This window comes from Thalassophryne amazonica, chromosome 17 (genome assembly GCF_902500255.1).
Source record: "Thalassophryne amazonica chromosome 17, fThaAma1.1, whole genome shotgun sequence".
NCBI lineage: Eukaryota > Metazoa > Chordata > Actinopteri > Batrachoidiformes > Batrachoididae > Thalassophryne > Thalassophryne amazonica.
Window position 1 is genome coordinate 411,291 of NC_047119.1, and position 18,086 is coordinate 429,376.

The 18,086-nt window shown below is 41.5% G+C and overlaps 1 protein-coding gene across 1 annotated transcript; it reads left to right on the top strand.

Moving 5' to 3' along the window:
- Positions 1–3,803: 3,803 nt before the first annotated feature.
- On the top strand, positions 3,804–5,772 carry purbb (purine-rich element binding protein Bb). Its single transcript, XM_034192471.1, has one exon. The coding sequence runs from the start codon at positions 3,870–3,872 to the stop codon at positions 4,779–4,781; it is 912 nt and encodes a 303-aa protein (XP_034048362.1). The 5' UTR covers positions 3,804–3,869; the 3' UTR covers positions 4,782–5,772.
- Positions 5,773–18,086: the final 12,314 nt, after the last annotated feature.

The window sequence follows — 18,086 nt, forward strand, 5'->3', positions numbered from 1 at the left end:
ACCGTCTCTACGGGGATGGGGTAATGAGGGGATGGCAGGGGGAGAGAAGCTGCAGAGAGGTGTGTAAGACTACAACTCTGCTTCCTGGTCCCAACCCTGGATAGTCACGGTTTGGAGGATTTAAGAAAATTGGCCAGATTTCTAGAAATGAGAGCTGCTCCATCCAAAGTGGGATGGATGCCGTCTCTCCTAACAAGACCAGGTTTTCCCCAGAAGCTTTGCCAATTATCTATGAAGCCCACCTCATTTTTTGGACACCACTCAGACAGCCAGCAATTCAAGGAGAACATGCGGCTAAACATGTCACTCCCGGTCCGATTGGGGAGGGGCCCAGAGAAAACTACAGAGTCCGACATTGTTTTTGCAAAGTTACACACCGATTTAATGTTAATTTTAGTGACCTCCGATTGGCGTAACCGGGTGTCATTACTGCCGACGTGAATTACAATCTTACCAAATTTACGCTTAGCCTTAGCCAGCAGTTTCAAATTTCCTTCAATGTCGCCTGCTCTGGCCCCCGGAAGACAATTGACTATGGTTGCTGGTGTCGCTAACTTCACATTTCTCAAAACAGAGTCGCCAATAACCAGAGTTTGATCCTCGGCGGGTGTGTCGCCGAGTGGGGAAAAACGATTAGAAATGTGAACGGGTTGGCGGTGTACACGGGGCTTCTGTTTAGAACTACGCTTCCTCCTCACAGTCACCCAGTCGGCCTGCTTTCCCGGCTGCTCGGGATCTGCCAGGGGGTAACTAACGGCGGCTAAGCTACCTTGGTCCGCACCAACTACAGGGGCCTGGCTAGCTGTAGAATTTTCCACGGTGCGGAGCCGAGTCTCCAATTCGCCCAGCCTGGCCTCCAAAGCTATGAATAAGCTACACTTATTACAAGTACCGTTACTGCTAAAGGAGGCCGAGGAATAACTAAACATTTCACACCCAGAGCAGAAAAGTGCAGGAGAGACAGGAGAAGCCGCCATGCTAAATCGGCTAAGAGCTAGTAGCTGCGCTAAGCTAGCGGATTCCTAAAAACACGCAAAGTGAATAATGTGTAAATAATTTAGAGGTGATTCAGCAGAAGGAGTGCTTTAGTTAAGGCACGTAAAGATTACACTGGGAAACAAATCGTAATCTAGATAACTAGATCAATCTAACTGCGCAGATTTAACAGATACAGCAAAACACCGCTGTGCTCCAGAACAGGAAGTGATACAATACCGCAGTGAGACCCAACCACCAGAGTTCAATGTCGGTAAAAAATGATGCCTCAAATGTTTGAGCTGCTATATGAATGGAAAGAAGAAAGGAATTCAAATTTGAATATAATATCAGCCCATACAGTCCAAAATGAATAAATACATAAATATGTATATTTGTTTTGTAAATTCTTTTGTCAATTGTGTCGCTACCATGGCCCAAGCAGAGGGTCACCACTTTGAGTCTGGTCTGCTTGAGGTTTCGTCCTCAAATCATCAGAGGGATTTTTTTCTTACCACTGTCACCTGTGTTCTTGCTCTGGGAGTTGGTAAGGTTAGACCTTACTTGTGTGAAGCACCTTGAGGCAACTTTGTTGTGATTTGGCACTATATAAATGAAAATAAACTGAAATTGAAATTGAAATACAATAGATATAGAAACAAATTCTGCATGGAATCTAAGTGGACTATTTGCCCTATTGTTGCATAATTCTATTATTGTTGCTGCCACAAAAATAATAATATCCCATTAAGTCTGCACATCTCACAAGAAGTGTGCTCATACTTTCATTAGAAATCAACTTGAGTATATCTCTACCTTCAAGTGCAATTATATCCCTTACCAAAAAGTAGTACATGCAAGTATGTTTCAAGTATACTTCCAGTTTACTTTTTATATACTTATCAGTACTATTTTTTGGTAAGGGATATAGAAAACAATGGGATGCAGTTTTCACCTTTCCCGTGAATATATAATTACCAACATAATCAAAGAAGTACCGTACGAAGTTGTACACAGATATCACCCAGTTAAAGTGAATTTTTGTCAGTTCTTGTAAAGTGTAAGTAATAGATGACCTTAAATGTGAGGGGGAAATAATGAACATGTTTGTAATCATCATCATAATGTCATGCCAGTACTGCAACAATGTCAGGGCTTCTTGGGTGGCTTCATATAGGTCTAGTTGGGTGACATTTGAGCCCAGTTTGCAGTCATGGAGAATATGTTGCATGGTTTGGTTAGGGTGGTCACATGGGCACTCAGTTGAGTTCATCTGTCCCCATTTCAGGAAGTTACCTCTGCTTCTGCCTACTCCACTCCTGGCTCTGTTCAGGGCATCCCATTTCCTTCTGGGCATGCAGTAGGGACTCACAAGGGCTCTGAAGAGCTTCATTTGGAGGTAGAGTGTCCAGAGTTTTCCATCGGTCTAGTCTGTATTTGGCGGTACTTAGGGTTAGATTCTGTACAACCATGAAATTCTTTCTGGACTTGTCTTCTTATCTTGGTAATGGTATAGAGGATGTCTTGGGTCTTGCTCTTGTAAAAACTTCTGAGTCCTGGAGCGAACTTCTCGATGGATGGGAGGTGGTGCAGTACCTACTAGCCGGTATAGTCCTGGAAGGGATGTAGGTGTCAGCACTCCTGCAATAATACAGCAAGAGGTATTAAGTTCAGCATTCACTTTCCCTGTGTGGTAAGACCTTTCCCACCAGACAGCAGTATTCTGCTGCAGAGTAGCATAACGCCAGCGGTGGACGTGAGGTGTTGGCTTCAGCTCCCCAACTGAGAGTTGTTAAGATTGTTGAGATTGTTTCTAGAAGCAGTCTTCTACTTGAGTTTCTTTATGTGCTCTCTGTAAGCTTGAGTTCCATCTAAGGTTACACCGCAATAGACTGGGAATTTGTCATTAGCCAGTTTCTTTCCATTCCACACAATGTTCAACTGCTGTTGGGCCTGATGGTTATTTAGATGGAACACACAAACTTGAGCCTTACCTGGGTTTGCATTGAGGAAGTTGACTTCATGGTAGTCTGAAGGACTATTCAAAGCAGTTGTGAGTCTTCGCTTGATGACATCAAAAGAATTGTGTTGGGTGCCAAGGCCTAGGTCATTGGCATATATAAACTGTTGAATATTGATGAAATAGGGGAGGTCATTTGTGTAGATGTTGAACAGGGTTGGTGCAAGAACTGAGCCCTGGGGGAGACCATTTTTGTCTGTGATCGCCAGCAGCTCTTTTTCCCCATCCATCTCAATGAAGAATTGCCGGTTTTCAAGTAACGACTTAATCACCTGAAGGATGCTGGAGTTTCAGACCATTCTGGCCAGTTTTAGTAAGAGCAGTCTGTGATTAGCAGTGTCTGATCAACATGTTTGTAATCATATCCAGGGAAATATTTGACTAAATAAAACTTCCTTCCTGTTATATGTTCAAAATTACGGACTTAAAATAATATTTAACCACAATTAATAATTTAAATGTTCAAAGGCATAAACTTAGCCTTGTTGGGCTTTTAAAAATTGGTAAATTGGTAAGCAGATCCCGGTTCATTCTTGTGTTATTTATGTTTTCATTTTTGTATTATTAGTTAATTTATTGTATTTTTATTGTATATTTATATTACACTGAACTGTAATCAAACGGTTTTTGATGAATAATATCCTGAATATTACGTCATGCAACCAAACAGTGGGCGGGGGAAAAAAACCTGCAGACACAAAATCTTAATTTAAACCAATCAGAGCAGGCGGATGTGATTGACAGTAACGGTGAACCAATGGGAGAGCCGAAACAGTGTGAACCTGAGGAAATGACAACGGGCCAACGCCGATAGCCGCGAGGGGGCGCTGGTGAGCGCACGCGGACAGCAGCGAGCGGCGGGAGCAGAAGCCGAATGGTGGAGCTGAAGATGGCGGATGGCGACAGCGGGAGCGAGCGTGGCGCCAGCAGCGGGGGAGGAGGAGGTGCAGGCGGCTTCCAGCGGGACCAGGAGACCCAGGAGCTGGCGTCCAAGCGCCTCGACATCCAGAACAAGCGTTTCTACCTGGACGTCAAACAGAACAGCAAAGGTCGCTTCATTAAGATAGCCGAGGTCGGGGCCGGCGGCTCCAAAAGCCGGCTGACCCTCTCGCTGTCCGTGGCCGCGGAGTTCCGGGACTACCTCGGGGACTTCATTGAGCACTACGCCCAGCTGGGACCGAGCAGCCCGGAGCAGATCGCCCAGGCCGCCGTGGGAGAGGAGGGTGGGCCGAGGAGAGCCCTGAAGAGCGAGTTTCTGGTCCGCGAGAACCGCAAGTACTACCTGGACTTAAAGGAGAACCAGCGCGGGAGGTTCCTGCGGATCCGACAGACCGTCAACCGCGGGCCCGGCTTCGGAGCCGGCGGCCCGGGGGGCGGCATGCTGTCCGGACAGACCATAGCCCTTCCGGCCCAGGGCTTAATCGAGTTCCGGGACGCGCTGGCCAAACTGATCGACGACTACGGAGGAGACGACGAGGAGCTGAGCGGAGCAGGAGGCGGAGCCGCCGGAGGCTACGGTGAGCTGCCGGAGGGCACCTCCATCACCGTGGACTCCAAACGCTTCTTCTTCGACGTGGGCGCCAACAAATACGGCGTCTTCTTGCGCGTGAGCGAGGTGAAGCCCAGCTACCGGAACTCCATCACGGTTCCCCTCAAAGCCTGGAGCAAGTTCGGAGGAGCGTTCTGCCGGTACGCCGAGGAGATGAAGGAGATCCACGAGCGGCACCGGGACAAACTGTACGAGAGGAGAGACGAGTCCGAGGGCGAGGAGGCGGAGGACGACTGAGGGCGAGACAGAGGCTTCGTCCGGCCGAAACACCACCATCTAGAAATGACAAAAAGCAGAAATGACAGATAAAAGTGCATGACGAATCGTGCTGTAAGAGTGACGTAAAAAAGAAGTACGTGTGAAGGGATGTATTGGTGTTTTAGTTCTGAGGTTTGAGGGTTTGATTGTGTGAACAAAAATGTGTAAATGAGATGTTTCTCATTGGCTGACAAAAAAGAGTGTTAAGCTTTTATTGTTTAAAAAAACAGAGAGAGAGAGAACCTTCAACCAGCAAAATGGTTTTTACAGCTGGAAAGTTTTTGTATTTGAAGCAGATTCTATTTAGAGAGGAAGTTTGCTCTTCTTGGATCAGCATCCATTGGGTTTCAGAGGGCTGATTGTGGGCCTCATGTTCCACACTTTGTGTCGGTATTTGGGTGCTGCAGTCTGACCAGTGTTTCAAAACGTCTGAAACAAAGGTTTGTGGTTAACAGTTTGAAACTTGGCTGTCTAAAGGCACATGTAGTTATTAGAACGTGCTACAGGGGCTAATAGTAGGTGTCGCTTGACTGGTGGTTCAAAACATCTGAAGCAAACATGTTTTGTGTTAAAAGTTTGAAGTTTGGTTGTATTAGCAGCCGGGCAGTTGTTAGAACGTGCCACAGCTTGTACTATAAAGTCGGATGCCCGGTGTTTGGAACCAGGATCAGATGTGGTTGAAACAGGTGAAACCATCTGTTTTTGGATTCTTGCAAGTGTCTCTTCCCAGTGAGATTTTAGGGGGAGGGGGGCAGGATGTCTTTTTTCTTTTTCTTTTTTTCCCCCCCTCTCTCTCTCTCTCTCTCTCTCTCTCTCATGGGTCTTCAAGTATTGAAGTGTGTACCAGCCACTGGAAAATAATGCAGTAAGGAAACTGCAACACCAAACATGCATGTCTGCTATGTTTGGTTGCTGCTGGACAAGTCGCCCTGCTGCTGTTAGCATTTAGCATGACAAGCAGGCTGTTAACACAAAAGGTTACCCAGAATGCAAGAGGAAGGTAGGGAGTAGGTTACCTGTTGGCGCAAACAGGGGCGTCACAGAGTCAGTTTAAGCCCTGGCCACACAGCACTCGGCGTTCGCTGAACAAAGGAAGAACGTCACAAAGCCACAAATCGTTGAGAAAAAGTGTACAAATGAGGAACGTAACGAAACCAAAACTAACGAAAGAAAAAAAAACGAAGTGAACGGCGTCCTTGATGCTGTGATCGTTTCTGCAGCGAGTGTGCTCTCCACAGCCACCTGCAGCTGCGTTGTCTTGACAACAGGTTTGTCTTCACAACAACGACGTGCACACACACACACGCACAAATTGCAGCCAGAGACAGCTGGAACGTGCGGAAATAGTTAAAGTATTTGATCAAGCGTTCTTGGCGCTCTTGTTTCTGTATGACAACGTTGCTTTTCGTCCCACACATGGACTAGTCACATTCAGCTCATCTGATCTTTATAGTTTGATCCATTCGGTGTTATGCAAGACGTTGGACTTGGGAGGATGGACGACAACCACCTGAACGCTGACGGTACAGGAACTACGCAAACGATGAAGAACCGTCAAGACAGAAAGCAAAACAGAATACGGATGAGTTGAGGTTGTCAGGATTCGTTCACATTTTTCAACAGTTTGAAAATTCTGACAAAGCGCCAGCTGCAGAAAGGAAGCTGGACAACAGTTAAACGATGTCTCAGAAAGTCAACGTAAGTCCAGATTTCTTGTTTCGTTTTGGGTTCATTGTCCTTCATTAGTGCTGTGTGACCGGGGCTTTAAGCTTGGACCTCATGTCTGAATCAGCTGAGGTGTTCCATGCATAATTTGAGCAATACCCGCACGTCCATGTTGTTTAGGTGTCTACTCTGTGTGGACTGGCAGGATGTTCCCTCACAGCGGAGCGTCTCTGGTGACTGAGGGCAGTTGTAAGTGTGTGCATCCACTCACCAGGAAGAACAAACGTGGGACTTTACCATCTACATTTACTACTTCTAGGGTCCAACTATCTGACAGTTGGCTGGGAGCCACTGCATCAGTCACAGCAGAGCTCCATCAATCATTCAGCACCGCCGGAGCTGCCTGACTGCGGAGCACAGGGAATAAGATTTCCCATCAGCCTCACTGGCCAGGCGATAACCTTACCAGCGCTGGGTTACACTGGCTCAGTTTACGGTGTCTTACAATACAAGAAGACCCTGGACACAAACACATCAATGGATGATTTTTTTTTTGTTTGTTTTTACCTTTGCTTAAAAAGAGAGAGAACTATATTGAAATAGATTCTACTTCTAAGAAATATATTGAAAAAAACAAGATATTTTGAAATACTTATAAAAGGAATATGTATTGTGGAAATGAATTTCAAAACTAAAAATAAAAAGTAATTTCTTAAAACAAAGTTGAGATGCCAATTTCTGTTTTTTTCTCCCTTTTAAAAATATAAACAAGTTGGATTTCTCGTGTCTTTTGCTACTTGTTCAGTTCTGAGTGCAAATGTGTGTCACAGTGTTGTGATGTTGTCTTTTAAAATCACATTTGTTGCCGTCTTAACCTGTACTAATAGTTAGGCCCTTAAATATTTGGACGGTTGTGGGGTTTATTGTTTGTTAGGAGGAGGTTCTGTTTGTGAACAGCCTGGAGCCCACAATTTTTCATATATCATGATTTTTTTTTTTTTTTTTTTTTACTGAAGATTCATATCCTGATAGGCAAGAACTGATTCAGTGTTCAAGGTCAAAGGACAAAGTCAGGAAAAATCTTGGAAAATTGGAAAAATTTCTATAATGTTGAACAAATTTTCAAAAATTGGTAACTTTTAAAAAAATCTAATTTCTTTCACACTTGAAATGTAGGATGGTATCCTTTATCGCCGAACAAAGTTTGATCTGATTTGGATTGTCGATTTTGTGGACATTTGAATTTATTATTATAAAGCCCATTTGATGTACATTTTGCATTATATTTCAGTCAAAAGTGCCTCAATCACTCTCATTTTTCTGTTCTGGATTTACCTACACCACCAAAACTGGATGGATGTTCCAGTTTTATGTCTGTCTGTCTGTCTTCCAGTTATCAGTTGGAAACCAAGTGCCAAAAAACTGGTAAATTGTGCACAGCAGAGAAAACCAGTCTTCTGTAAAAATTATCTGAAAAAGAATTCAGAAATCAAAAAAGTAAAAAACAAAAACCTGACAACACCACAAAAACGCTTTGATTCAAGTGCATGAACTAAGTACATCCTCCTGACATTTGGTCACATTGAACTTATCTTATGAAAAGTCACTTCTAACAGGACTTTGACCTTGAAATTTTTTTCCAAGTTAAAATTTGTGGTGGTGGTGCTTTTTTTTTTTTTTAATGTTCATTAACACTGACTTTCAGCTTTAATTCAAGAGGTTTAACAAATGAACCATTTAGGAATTCTGGACATAATTATTAGGGGTGGAATGATACATCACATATCATGAAACCTGTATTGAATCTATTTTTCCCCCTTTTATTAATGAATGTCCTGCATGGACAGAACGAGCAATCAGATTTCTGACATCCACCAATACGGATCACCTCCAAAATCCAATGGAGTTTTCCATGACCTAACATCTATCTGCGGTGAAGTTTTTGTCAAAATCTGTGCAGTAGTTTTGATGTAATCTTGCTAACAGACAGGACAAATAAGCACAGATGATTTTATTACGTCTTTGGTAGACATAATAATGATCTCTTGCTGAAGAATCAAATGTAAGCAGGAAATAGATATCAATAATTACAATTTATACTTTTCAAGTTAAATATTCACCACAGATGACTTTCTACATAGTGTGAACAGCACTGTAATTATGTATTGTGGTATGTATCATATTGTGGAGGTAGTGTAGTGCCTCTGAGGCCATAAGTGCATCCCCAGTTCCAATGAACTTGAGATGTTGTGTAAAATGTAAATAAAAACAGAATCCAATGATTTTCAAATCCTCTTCAACCTATATTCAATTGAATACACCACAAAGACAAGATATTTAATGTTCAAACTGATAAACTTTATTGTTTTTGTGCAAATATTTGCTCATTTTGAAATGGATGCCTGCAACACGTTTCAAAAAAGCTGGAACAGTGGTATGTTTCCCACTGTGTTACATCACCTTTCCTTCTAACAACACTCAATAAACACCAGGGCTGGACTGGCATCTGAAAAGGGCCTGGGCACTTTTTGATCACCTGAGGGCCCAGCGCCGTTATATATACACGATATATATATAGGCCTATATATAATGTCTGGAAGCATATGCTAAAGAAGAATGTATGTGAAGTTCTGTGTATGTATGTTTTTGAGGGTGAGAGATAGAGAGAGGAGGATAAGGTCACTAACTTTTTTTTTCCTAATTATGAGCCCTGGCCAGTGAATCTCAATGTGAAAAAAAAGAAAAAAAAAATATATATATACATAACATTTTCCTTAAGCAAAAACTGAAAACGGGTCCCACAGACCCAAACACCTTACGAGGGTTAAGCAAAGCAATATTTCACTAACACACACAACACTGTAAGCTGGACACCAAATCTAGTCAGAGCATTATTTGACACCAAAGCTAAGGCACCACACACATGCACACACGCACACAGGTGCTCCAACTCCTAATTCCCTAATGTATTATATCCTTAAATATAGATGGTCATATGAATAACATGGAAACAGTAGGGACATTGTGCTGCATTGGCACGAGGTAAATATGATTTCTGTTAATATACAGTAAGAAAAGGGCTGTGTTGTGCACAACTCCATCTGGGCCGCTATTGTATGTTCTAAGTCTTACTGAATCAAATGAATCCCTTAATAATAATTTCCTAGGTTAAACATTTTCATACTTTCAGCTTACAATTGCTCCAGTGGAGAGATCCTGTCAGTGAGCTTACTGAATGGAATGTTAATAACAACCAAAAATATTTGATGCCAATTCCACAGCGTATCACACACGTCTTCCTGCCCCTTCTCACCAGGCTGGTAGGAGCTACTCCACCTTGGAACGGCTACCAGCGACTGGTAAACAGTAGCACAGCTAGTCGGCTTCTTACCTGTCCATCTACCACGCCACGAGGCAGCTAATACTTAATACCAGATGTCTTGATAATGGCATCCCATTACAGAAGGAAAAGATTACAAAAATACATTTTGTATAAAATCAGAGTTGCACAACACACGACAAGCAGTAGAGTAGAAATAAGATATTAGTTGGATTTGAGAAAGTGAAGGGGGGGATGCCATAAGGAACACACACTAGCACTGACTTTAGACACACAACACAGGTCGTCCTTGTGACAGCTCAAGACAAATGGAAGAGTTCTATATGCTGGCAGTATAATACAATATAATATAACAATACAAGAGAAGTCAAAGTGTATGAAAATAAATCAAATGGGTACATGTTAGTGACTGATTTGAGAAAGTCAGGATGACCACTTAGTCTTAGTTTCAGGCAATAAATGGGAAACGAAACGCTGAAGTGGTGAATAGCTACACTGCATTGGCTACTAGCAAGTGTTGAGATGAATTCTAACCTCAGTCTCTCCCTGCTGGGTCACGTCTCTCTCCATCTCCGTCTCCTCCTCTTCACTCTCCACCACCTGTGCTCTCGACGCCGGTCCTGGGCTAGTTTGAAATGATGGACCGGCGGCCCCGCTACCCGAACCCGAGGTCGAGCTTGTGGTTTTAAACATATCTGTGATTTTGGCACATTTTTCTGCGTCGTCTTTTAATTTCTGTTTTCTTTTTTCCTTTCGCTTCTCAGCTCCACTCTTTTGCTTCTCCATTTTGCACACAACTCTCCGTTCTCCACTCGAGCTCGGACCGAATAGCCAAAACTTTGCGTGATGACTTGGGTCAGGTGGGGAGGGGCGGGCCTTCGAGAACCAAGGAATTTCATTGGACTAGCCCAATGTGCCTCAGGAGAAGCATTCAATGGGCCGCTATGTGTCATTTTTTACCGTCGCAATCAATAAAAACTATAATTATATACATATATTTTTTAATGACAGACCTGAAGGGGCCCAAAATGCGTGAGGGCCCGGCGGGATTTGCCCGGTACGCCAGATAACCAGTCCAGCCGTGGTAAACACAAATTCCTCCCAGACAAGAATAGATCTTCTCTTTTCTAATAAGCCAGACAGAATTGTCAAAACATTAAATTTTTTAACTGGGCTTTTGGATCATAATCTAATTTTATTCACTAGAAATCTTACAAAACAAAGATATATGAAGTTAGACAGACACTATCCTGTAAATGATTATGTACCCAGAAATCAGACTCAGAATCTTAATGATGTTTTAAAAATAATAGACTAGGAAGAAATTTTACCTCTTGCTATAGAAATAATTAGTCTAACTTTTGTTATTAAATTAAAACAAGTGATTTCATCTTTCATTCAAAAGGGGAAATATAAACACAAGAAAGGAGGTCTACCTTGGCTTGATCAAAATTGCAGAAATTTATTAAAAATAAGGGACTCCTTGCTAAAGAAATATTTGAAAATTGGTTTGGCCACAGACAGGCAAAAATTCACACGTTTGTAATAAAGTTACACAAACTTTAAGGAAAGCCAAAGCAAATTTTTTTCATTGACTTGATTGAAAGCACAAAGGGTAATGGTAAAAAAAAAAAACATGGCAAATTTTAAATAAACTTCTTGGTAGAGGTTTTAACTCTGAGACAAATCCCTCTGAAATGAATATAAATGGGAAATTGACCAGAGATCCTTTGGCTTTGTCTAATGCTTTTAATAATTATGGCTCTTTCCTCAATCTTCTGTTTTATCTCACACAATCAATAAAGAGCAGCCCATCTTCCAGCTTCAAAATATATCTGTGGCAGAGGTAGTTAAAATTCTGTCTGCCCTTAAAAACTCCAAAGCCAGGGATGTGCACTGACTTGATACCAGCTTTTTGAAAACGCATGCTGAGGCACTCCCTTACCAAAAAGGAGTACATGCAAGTATGTTTCAAGTATTCTTCTAGTTTACTTTTTATATACTTATCTTTACTATTTTTTGGTAAGGGCTGGCTCAACCAGTTGCTCTCTTGGTCAATCAATCAATCAATCAATCAAAAAGCAGTTCCATCTTCCTGGAAGGAGGCCATTATAACACCAGTTTTCAAGTCAGGATGTAAAACCCAAAATACAGATTATCGACTAATAAGTATATTACCAATAGTGTCTAAAGTTATGGAGAAGTGGGTAGCGAATCAATTAATGAAGCAATTAGATAACGGACCCACTCCACTACATAGAATGCAATTTGGTTTCCATCCATGTCACTCCACCGAGACTGCGAGCTGTTTTTTCATTGAAAAAGTTAAGTCATTACTTGATAAAAAACCCTGTGTCGGCGCTGTGTTTTTAGATCTCAAGAAAGCGTTCGCCACAGTTAATCATCACATTCTTCTTAATAAACTTAAACATTTTAACTTTTCTGCAGATTCGTTAGCATGGTTTCATTCATAATTGTCAAATCGTTCACAGTGTGTTGCAATAAACAGAGTACGATCCCAGTGCCTCAGCAGTGATGTAGGAGTACTGCAGGGTTCTGTGCTTGGGCCTTTGTTGTTCTCCTTACAGTAGTGTTCAGAATAATAGTAGTGCTATGTGACTAAAAAGATTAATCCAGGTTTTGAGTATATTTCTTATTGTTACATGGGAAACAAGGTACCAGTAGATTCAGTAGATTCTCACAAATCAAACAAGACCAAGCATTCATGATATGCACACTCTTAAGGCTATGAAATTGGGCTATTAGGAAAAAAAAGTAGAAAAGGGGGTGTTCACAATAATAGTAGTGTGACATTCAGACAGTGAGTTTGTCAATTTTGTGGAACAAACAGGTGTGAATCAGGTGTCCCCTATTTAAGGATGAAGCCAGCACCTGTTGAACAAGCCAACTTTTTATGTACACGTTTGCTGGGTGTCGTGCGTTTTGAAATGACATTAAATATTGTTAATGCATTGTGTATCTCACTAAGTGATAATAATACAAATAACATGCAGTTGTCGTGCGGTATGCATTTTCAGAGTCCCTCCGTCCATGCCCAGTCACCCAAAATGAACAATATTCGCCCGAATTAGACAGTTCTCAAATTTCATTTCATTTCATTTATTAATTTATTTGAATGGGACAAAGCATATTAATGAACGGAAAACAAGTACTGTAAATATGGCAGATTTAGCTCAAGGCTATTTTCCATCCAAAGTCCCATGGGGTAAAAATACCACCAACACAAAACATATATGACCCATACAAAGAATCAAGGTCAAGGCCAACTTTATTGTCCCATTAGGGAAATTGGTCTTAGGCGTTGCACTACATTATCGCTTCACAGGGCAGAGAACAATTTACAAAAGGACACAAATGACATAAAACACAAGAATTAAAATCTAGACTAAAATCAGGAAATACATTACAATGACAACACAGAGACATTCAACTATTTAAAGTGCTGAGAAAAGTGTCAGATGCTAAAGTGCTGAATTTTATTGCACCTTGTTCTATTGCACTAGTTACTTGCATTGTTTAGCAGTTTCATAGAAACTGGAACAAATGATAATTTGAGATGATTTGTTTTACACTTCGGTATATGAGATCTTCTTCCTGAAGGGAGAAGTTCATACTCTGAGGACAGTGGGTGAGTGGAGTCTGAGCAGATTTTTGTTGCCTGCGTCACTGCTTATACAGCTTCTCAGTGGACTCATATTTTTTCATACCAATTATATTCATTGCTGTTTTGTGCATGTTAGACAACCCATTTTTAAGTTGAACTGTAAGGTCACCAAACCAGGCACTGATTCCATATCTAATTAGACTCTCTAAGATAACTTTGTAAAAAATTAGCATGATCTGATTGCTAACACCATAAAGCCTCAGTCGTCTCAAAAAATACATTCTTTGCTGCACTTTGTTGCACAAATTATCAATGTGTGATTTCCAGTTTAGCAAATTATTGATATGGACCCCTAGATATTTGTATGTTGCCACGTGATTTATAGTTTGGTCTGAAATGACTACTGGCTTGTGTGTCATCACTTGCCTTGGGTCAAAAACCATCTCTTGTATTTTTGACGCATTTAAAATCAGATGGTTTTTGTCACACCACTTAATCAATCAATCAATTTTTTATATAGCGCCAAATCACAACAAACAGTTGCCCCAAGGCGCTTTATATTGTAAGGCAAGGCCATACAATAATTATGTAAAACCCCAACGGTCAAAACGACCCCCTGTGAGCAAGCACTTGGCTACAGTGGGAAGGAAAAACTCCCTTTTAACAGGAAGAAACCTCCAGCAGAACCAGGCTCAGGGAGGGGCAGTCTTCTGCTGGGACTGGTTGGGGCTGAGGGAGAGAACCAGGAAAAAGACATGCTGTGGAAGAGAGCAGAGATGATTAAACTCTGCTAATGATTAAAAGCAGAGTGGTGCATACAGAGCAAAAAGAGAAAGAAACAGTGCATCATGGGAACCCCCCAGCAGTCTACGTCTATAACAGCATAACTAAGGGATGGTTCAGGGTCACCTGATCCAGCCCTAACTATAAGCTTTAGCAAAAAGGAAAGTTTTAAGCCTAATCTTAAAAGTAGAGAGGGTGTCTGTCTCCCTGATCTGAATTGGGAGCTGGTTCCACAGGAGAGGAGCCTGAAAGCTGAAGGCTCTGCCTCCCATTCTACTCTTACAAACCCTAGGAACTACAAGTAAGCCTGCAGTCTGAGAGCGAAGCGCTCTATTGGGGTGATATGGTACTACGAGGTCCCTAAGATAAGATGGGACCTGATTATTCAAAACCTTATAAGTAAGAAGAAGAATTTTAAATTCTATTCTAGAATTAACAGGAAGCCAATGAAGAGAGGCCAATATGGGTGAGATATGCTCTCTCCTTCTAGTCCCCGTTAGCACTCTAGCTGCAGCATTTTGAATTAACTGAAGGCTTTTTAGGGAACTTTTAGGACAACCTGATAATAATGAATTACAATAGTCCAGCCTAGAGGAAATAAATGCATGAATTAGTTTTTCAGCATCACTCTGAGACAAGACCTTTCTGATTTTAGAGATATTGCGTAAATGCAAAAAAAGCAGTCCTACATATTTGTTTAATATGCGCTTTGAATGACATATCCTGATCAAAAATGACTCCAAGATTTCTCACAGTATTACTAGAGGTCAGGGTAATGCCATCCAGAGTAAGGATCTGGTTAGACACCATGTTTCTAAGATTTGTGGGGCCAAGTACAATAACTTCAGTTTTATCTGAGTTTAAAAGCAGGAAATTAGAGGTCATCCATGTCTTTATGTCTGTAAGACAATCCTGCAGTTTAGCTAATTGGTGTGTGTCCTCTGGCTTCATGGATAGATAAAGCTGGGTATCATCTGCGTAACAATGAAAATTTAAGCAATACCGTCTAATAATACTGCCTAAGGGAAGCATGTATAAAGTGAATAAAATTGGTCCTAGCACAGAACCTTGTGGAACTCCATAATTAACCTTAGTCTGTGAAGAAGATTCCCCATTTACATGAATAAATTGTAATCTATTAGACAAATATGATTCAAACCACCGCAGCGCAGTGCCTTTAATACCTATGGCATGCTCTAATCTCTGTAATAAAATTTTATGGTCAACAGTATCAAAAGCAGCACTGAGGTCTAACAGAACAAGCACAGAGATGAGTCCACTGTCCGAGGCCATAAGAAGATCATTTGTAACCTTCACTAATGCTGTTTCTGTACTATGATGAATTCTAAAACCTGACTGAAACTCTTCAAATAGACCATTCCTCTGCAGATGATCAGTTAGCTGTTTTACAAGTACCCTTTCAAGAATTTTTGAGAGAAAAGGAAGGTTGGAGATTGGCCTATAATTAGCTAAGATAGCTGGGTCAAGTGATGGCTTTTTAAGTAATGGTTTAATTACTGCCACCTTAAAAGCCTGTGGTACATAGCCAACTAACAAAGATAGATTGATCATATTTAAGATCGAAGCATTAAATAATGGTAGGGCTTCCTTGAGCAGCCTGGTAGGAATGGGGTCTAATAAACATGTTGATGGTTTGGATGAAGTAACTAATGAAAATAACTCAGACAGAACAATCGGAGAGAAAGAGTCCAACCAAACACCGGCATCACTGAAAGCAGCCAAAGACAACGATACGTCTTTGGGATGGTTATGAGTAATTTTTTCTCTAATAGTTAAAATTTTGTTAGCAAAGAAAGTCATGAAGTCATTAATAGTTAAAGTTAATGGAATACTCAGCTCAATAGAGCTCTGACTCTTTGTCAGCCTGGCTACAGTGCTGAAAAGAAACCTGGGGTTGTTCTTATTTTCTTCAATTAGTGATGAGTAGAAAGATGTCCTAGCTTTACGGAGGGCTTTTTTATAGAGCAACAGACTCTTTTTCCAGGCTAAGTGAAGATCTTCTAAATTAGTGAGACGCCATTTCCTCTCCAACTTACGGGTTATCTGCTTTAAGCTACGAGTTTGTGAGTTATACCACGGAGTCAGGCACTTCTGATTTAAAGCTCTCTTTTTCAGAGGAGCTACAGCATCCAAAGTTGTCTTCAATGAGGATGTAAAACTATTGACGAGATACTCTATCTCACTTACAGAGTTTAGGTAGCTACTCTGCACTGTGTTGGTATATGGCATTAGAGAACATAAAGAAGGAATCATATCCTTAAACCTAGTTACAGCGCTCTCTGAAAGACTTCTAGTGTAATGAAACTTATTCCCCACTGCTGGGTAGTCCATCAGAGTAAATGTAAATGTTATTAAGAAATGATCAGACAGAAGGGAGTTTTCAGGGAATACTGTTAAGTCTTCTATTTCCATACCATAAGTCAGAACAAGATCTAAGATATGATTAAAGTGGTGGGTGGACTCATTTACTTTTTGAGCAAAGCCAATAGAGTCTAATAATAGATTAAATGCAGTGTTGAGGCTGTCATTCTCAGCATCTGTGTGGATGTTAAAATCGCCCACTATAATTATCTTATCTGAGCTAAGCACTAAGTCAGACAAAAGGTCTGAAAATTCACAGAGAAACTCACAGTAACGACCAGGTGGACAATAGATAATAACAAATAAAACTGGTTTTTGGGACTTCCAATTTGGATGGACAAGACTAAGAGTCAAGCTTTCAAATGAATTAAAGCTCTGTCTGGGTTTTTGATTAATTAATAAGCTGGAATGGAAGATTGCTGCTAATCCTCCGCCTCGGCCCGTGCTACGAGCATTCTGACAGTTAGTGTGACTCGGGGGTGTTGACTCATTTAAACTAACATATTCATCCTGCTGTAACCAGGTTTCTGTAAGGCAGAATAAATCAATATGTTGATCAATTATTATATAATTTACCAACAGGGACTTAGAAGAGAGAGACCTAATGTTTAATAGACCACATTTAACTGTTTTAGTCTGTGGTGCAGTTGAAGGTGCTATATTAGTTTTTTCTTTTTGAATTTTTATGCTTAAATAGATTTTTGCTGGTTATTGGTGGTCTGGGAGCAGACACCGTCTCTACGGGGATGGGGTAATGAGGGGATGGCAGGGGGAGAGAAGCTGCAGAGAGGTGTGTAAGACTACAACTCTGCTTCCTGGTCCCAACCCTGGATAGTCACGGTTTGGAGGATTTAAGAAAATTGGCCAGATTTCTAGAAATGAGAGCTGCTCCATCCAAAGTGGGATGGATGCCGTCTCTCCTAACAAGACCAGGTTTTCCCCAGAAGCTTTGCCAATTATCTATGAAGCCCACCTCATTTTTTGGACACCACTCAGACAGCCAGCAATTCAAGGAGAACATGCGGCTAAACATGTCACTCCCGGTCCGATTGGGGAGGGGCCCAGAGAAAACTACAGAGTCCGACATTGTTTTTGCAAAGTTACACACCAATTTAATGTTAATTTTAGTGACCTCCGATTGGCGTAACCGGGTGTCATTACTGCCGACGTGAATTACAATCTTACCAAATTTACGCTTAGCCTTAGCCAGCAGTTTCAAATTTCCTTCAATGTCGCCTGCTCTGGCCCCCGGAAGACAATTGACTATGGTTGCTGGTGTCGCTAACTTCACATTTCTCAAAACAGAGTCGCCAATAACCAGAGTTTGATCCTCGGCGGGTGTGTCGTCGAGTGGGGAAAAACGGTTAGAAATGTGGACGGGTTGGCGGTGTACACGGGGCTTCTGTTTAGAACTATGCTTCCTCCTCACAGTCACCCAGTCGGCCTGCTTTCCCGGCTGCTCGGGATCTGCCAGGGGGTAACTAACGGC